Source organism: Pavona decussata, unplaced genomic scaffold (assembly GCF_977016875.1).
Source record: "Pavona decussata unplaced genomic scaffold, jaPavDecu1.1 SCAFFOLD_143, whole genome shotgun sequence".
Classification (NCBI taxonomy): Eukaryota; Metazoa; Cnidaria; class Anthozoa; order Scleractinia; family Agariciidae; genus Pavona; species Pavona decussata.
This window is the reverse complement of record NW_028145556.1, coordinates 865001-869801: the sequence shown is the minus strand read 5'-3', so window position 1 is coordinate 869801 and position 4801 is coordinate 865001. Positions and strand designations below refer to the sequence as shown.

Genomic DNA, 4801 nt, shown 5'->3' with positions numbered 1-4801 from the left:
TTTACCAATCTGCAGGTGCTCAAATTCGCTCGGTGTAAATTTTTTTTAGTATGAACATTTCCATCTGTTTTGTAACGGTATAAGTATTTGCCTTATCGAAAAACGTATAAGTTCTTGATTAAAATGTCCGAGTTTTAAACTGAAATATGTCTTTGTCTTTGCAGCCTTTAAACTCGGTTTTCCATCGTCCTGTTAAATATAAATCGTGTGTGCTGTTACAGTAATGGTTGCTTTGTTTGGTCCTGCTTTTTTTCCAGCCAACTGAGTTAGTCATTACAAAAAGTGCGGCAAAGTGCTCATCCTTTGGAAAATATTTCCCATTAAACGCCTCGCTATGGGGGGAGAAAAGCAGGTCATCACTGCATGCTGCGTATTTTCCATTTACTCGTCTTCTTGAGCGCTGCTGGTGGGAATTGGAAAACTGATTCACTCAGTAGACTCAGTAGGTATTTTATTTAGGTGAAAAATACGATACAATACAATTTATGCACTGTACTGATCGTGCTGTGACGGACATCGTACTTTAATTTAACATGTTATGTTGGTGCCTAATGCTGTGATTCACTGGCGATGCAAGCAAACACAAACAAAAGCACAAGAGTGCATACTAAGCACCAAGAAACTCAAGAGTAGAGCCCATTAGTGCTGGAAAATGTTTTGATCTCTAACGGATTTGCGTTTTCGTTTTAGAAACATGCGTGTATTGAATCTTGGGCTTGTGCTTTTGCTTGTGCCCGACGAACTAACTTCGCTAAATAATGAAAACCGGGCTTAAATAAAAAATTGTACATTAGATGTTGAACTAAACTTATTTTTATTAAAATCATACGTACCATGATTTGGCTAGTTCAGCTGCGGTTTTTGCGTTGACACATGTCTTATTTTTCAAGCGGAACAAATCACAGTTGTTGCGAAATATAATTTTTGTCTTTCGTCATATAACCACGACTCACAGTACAGGAAGAACTTAAACTTTCTTCACTCTGCTGTTTCAATCACGATATATTTATAAGACGCTTCCAAATAATCAGTCAAACAACCAACACGATTTAATTTTACGATCACAGAATAGTTTTTCCTTCACTCCGCATTCTCCTTCTCAGCAAAAAATATTGACTTTTCAAGTCGCAATTCTGAAAAAAAAACTTCACTCGGGACAGGTTTGTCAGTAAAATTAATTAAACTTAAACTTAAACTTAAACTTAAACTTAATAAGTTTGAAGATACTTTTTTTACTACCTCACCGCTTTCGTATTCAGTGTTGACATATTTCCGTAGCTTTTTTTATCCTTTATGCTCTGTAGAATATTTGTTACTAAATCAGCGTTCGCCACATAACGTTGGCAAAATAAAACACTTTTGAACGCGCGCCGAAAGCTTCGGGTCATCAAACCGTAGATTAGCGAATTCATAGCACTGTTTAACATTGCCAACCAGGTAGTCGCTACAAAGAACGAATCATCCCAGTTGCAGTTAGGATCCAGGATACAAAATACACCCACTGAATGAGGAAACCAGCAAACACAGAAAGTTCCGACCACGATAGCTATCATAATAGTGGCTTTGTGCTCTTTCTTCGTTGTTTTAAGTTCACCGCTCGTGTCCCTTTCTCTCCGCTTTATCGTTTTGCAATCGTTTACAATCTCTCCAACCCTTATGACATCAATCCGTTTACGTTGCTGTATAGCCGTGTTTAAAATAACACAATACAAGACAGCTGTAACAAGAAAAGGCACATAAAAGAACACAATTGCGAACATAAGCGTGTATGCGGTCTTGTATCCCCAGTCAACAGTACAGATCGATTCAAACCTTAAGAAGGTGAATCTGGAAAAAACGAAAGTAGAGCTCGCACACAAAACTGCCTGAAACCATATGTAGCCAATCACGATCTTGACTCTCTTTGGGGTGACCAGAGTTTCGTATTTCAACGGAAAGACTATTGCGAGGAATCGCTCCAGACTTACAAAAGCCAAAGTCAAAATTGAAGCCTCGCAGAAAATCGAGTTCAAAACGGCGGTAATCTGGCACATGACGGTCCCAAATATCCAGTCGTATTTTATGGACGTTACGAGTGTAAATGGCATCGCGAAAAAAGCGAGAAATAAATCGGCGATGGCTAAATTCAAAACAAAGGCGTTCGTCTTGGTCTGAAGGTAAGTGAAGCGATAGATCGATGCTAGTATCAAAGTATTTCCCGCTAATGCCGCCAAAATTATCAACGCCAAGAAGATAGCTTCAAAACAGATCACCGCGGAAGAACGAGGGTCGGTTGCTGTTGCCATTGTTGAGTTGTTTTCCTTCTCAAGGAAACACGTTCACTGTTTTTTTTTCCTTTTCAGGTTAAAGGTTCTTACGTAACTAAGGTCAAAATTCAAAGTGATTTGATCTCCTCGAATCTTCGGAAGCGTTCAGATTACAGTAGATAAACAGTAGTATTTCTTCCCGATAAAACCATTTAAAAGCTACTGGATGCGGTGTGGCGCGCGAAATTAAAGCGGCGCGGTGTGAAAACCATATATATACGGAGTCTGTAGTGAACCAGTAGAATGCATGCCAGATGTCATTATGTTAACAGTCAATGGGCATTAATATTTAACCTCTTGAAAATTGAAAAGTTGAAATAAACCCAGGAAATGAAACAACGAATTTAGACAACTTTCGTTCCACAGTTAATTTTCCCGCGACTGTAAATAGATTGGCAACGCTTAGTAAATTTTTTCGGCACATTCAGAGCAGATTAAAAATTGATTTATTTTTTTTTTTTTTTTTTAGCTCTGTTGTTAAGGATTTTAATAATAGGAATTTTTTGGCGTCGTTAGCCAAGAAAGTGTGAAATTTTGTTTCAATACAGGCACTTTATAGGTTTGTGTAATTGCTTAGCAATCCTTTGTCTTTGTTACAAATGGACGTTCTGTACTACTTTGAATTTTTTCGCGGTCTCGTCGAAACTGGTATTTGCCCCACAAGGTGACATTTAGTCTTGTTAGCTGTTTGGTAGAAGATAAATGAACAAAAAACTTCGACTTCCAATATAAATTTTCCTTAAATCCCCTCTGTTTCTTCTTTGGGGTTCAGCTCATAAAAGAACTATCGCAGTTTATGACAAACTGCTTTGTCGAGCGTCGAAACATAATTAGAACAAAAACTACACCATTTACCTGAAGCAAAAGATGCTTGAAGTTAAACGCGAAGAAAGGTCTATGCAAAAAGGTTTTTACTAAATTTTGAGGTGACTATGCGATAAACTACCGTCTATTGCTCGATATTTAGGATAAAATCGCGTAGAATTCCAATTATCATTATTATTTTTTTTTTTTTGCCAAAAGATGTTAACTGATGAATTTTAAAACGTGGTTGTTAATTCGTCCCGGCGTGTTACCCCCAAAAATGTGAATACACTTGCAAGTAAAACATAAGTTATTAGCAGCTGAAAATGCTTTTTGAAGGGACTTTTGTTGTGAATCTGACTGAGCTTAATAAAACTCGGATATTGCCGATATATGTACAACCTCTTAAAATTTGCAATTTAGAAGTGAAATTCATTTTGTTGGCGGAAAACGCTTAGCTGTGCAAATATCTTTGCGGGGTGAAAATATTGTTTAACAAGATTACCAAACGTTTAAAATCAATTCTACCTTTTAGATATTAACCTACTAACTAACTTCAGCCGGGTGGGAGAGCCAAACATAATCAAAAAGTGTTCGCCGGTAGCGTTCAAAGAAATAAATCGGCGAGGAAACCGTTTTTCATTTTGTATTTGGCTAAGTAATTACGCCAAGTTGGCATAAATCAGCTACTGATGAAGATGTTTTTTTCCTTGCAGCTGAGAATATAACATCTGTCCAAAAATTTGCATTTTAGGTCTTTAACTTTCCCAGTTTTAATTTATTTTATTTTATCGCTGGAAGGCGTTAATTTTCTGAGCAAGTCCCGATCAATTGCCTCAGAAGAGTGTCGAGCTAAAATATGAATTAAGAGCATGTTTAATTTGAAGATGGATTCTATGATAGCTTGACGTTTCCTGAATCACGGTTGAGTTAATTGGGGGTCAAACGCGGTGCGCATGGAGTTGTGGGTCTGTTGCAGAAAAGAAAGAAGATACTCAGTGCGCGATTCTTTTCCTTCCCATTAAGCCTTGCACTCTTGTTTTCCCGCTGTTTCTGTGGCAGCCGTGCTTTAGGCTACTAGAACTATCCTTTTATATAGTCGAATGGAAAAGCCAAGCGAAGTAACAAAACAAGGGCTGGGAGAGAAAGCGACTATTAACATTCACTTCTGTAGCAGTCTGTCAGAACACTGACTCGTGTTTTGACGCTTATTAGGGACCTCATAAAAACACGACGACGTCGGCAACGAGAACGTAAAAACGTTAAAAAAAGCTTGATCACCAAACCAATAGCTCAGCACCTGTGTTATATTCTTTGCCGTCGTCTGGAAGACAACGACGTGAAATGACCAAATTCAAAGTTTTATGGAGAACGTAGGCTCAGGACGGTGAATTTTCTTTCACTTGATGCCGCTGCTAATAATGATGTTCTTGGATAATTCGTTTACATTGTCCAAGTTGAACGGGTTGGAATAATTACAAATTAAAGTAGATCAGACTGAAAGCTTGCCGTTTCGTTGGTGTTGCCATCGTGCTTTCGAAAGGTCTATATTCTTGCAATTGTGATCTTGCGCCGCCATATCGTTTACTTAAAAGTTACATTTAAGAAAAACGACAACAGTTTTGATTTATTTTTAAAGACAAGTTTCGACAGCTCTTCTGTCATCTTCAGCTTTAAATCGTAAATTAAAA

At 37.8% G+C, this 4801-nt stretch overlaps 1 protein-coding gene across 1 annotated transcript; it reads right to left on the bottom strand.

Moving 5' to 3' along the window:
* Positions 1 to 456: 456 nt before the first annotated feature.
* LOC146466482 (histamine H2 receptor-like) lies at positions 457 to 2468 on the bottom strand. Its single transcript, XM_085127317.1, has one exon. It carries the CDS (start codon positions 2283 to 2285, stop codon positions 1236 to 1238), a length of 1050 nt encoding a protein of 349 aa, XP_084983443.1. The 5' UTR covers positions 2286 to 2468; the 3' UTR covers positions 457 to 1235.
* Positions 2469 to 4801: the final 2333 nt, after the last annotated feature.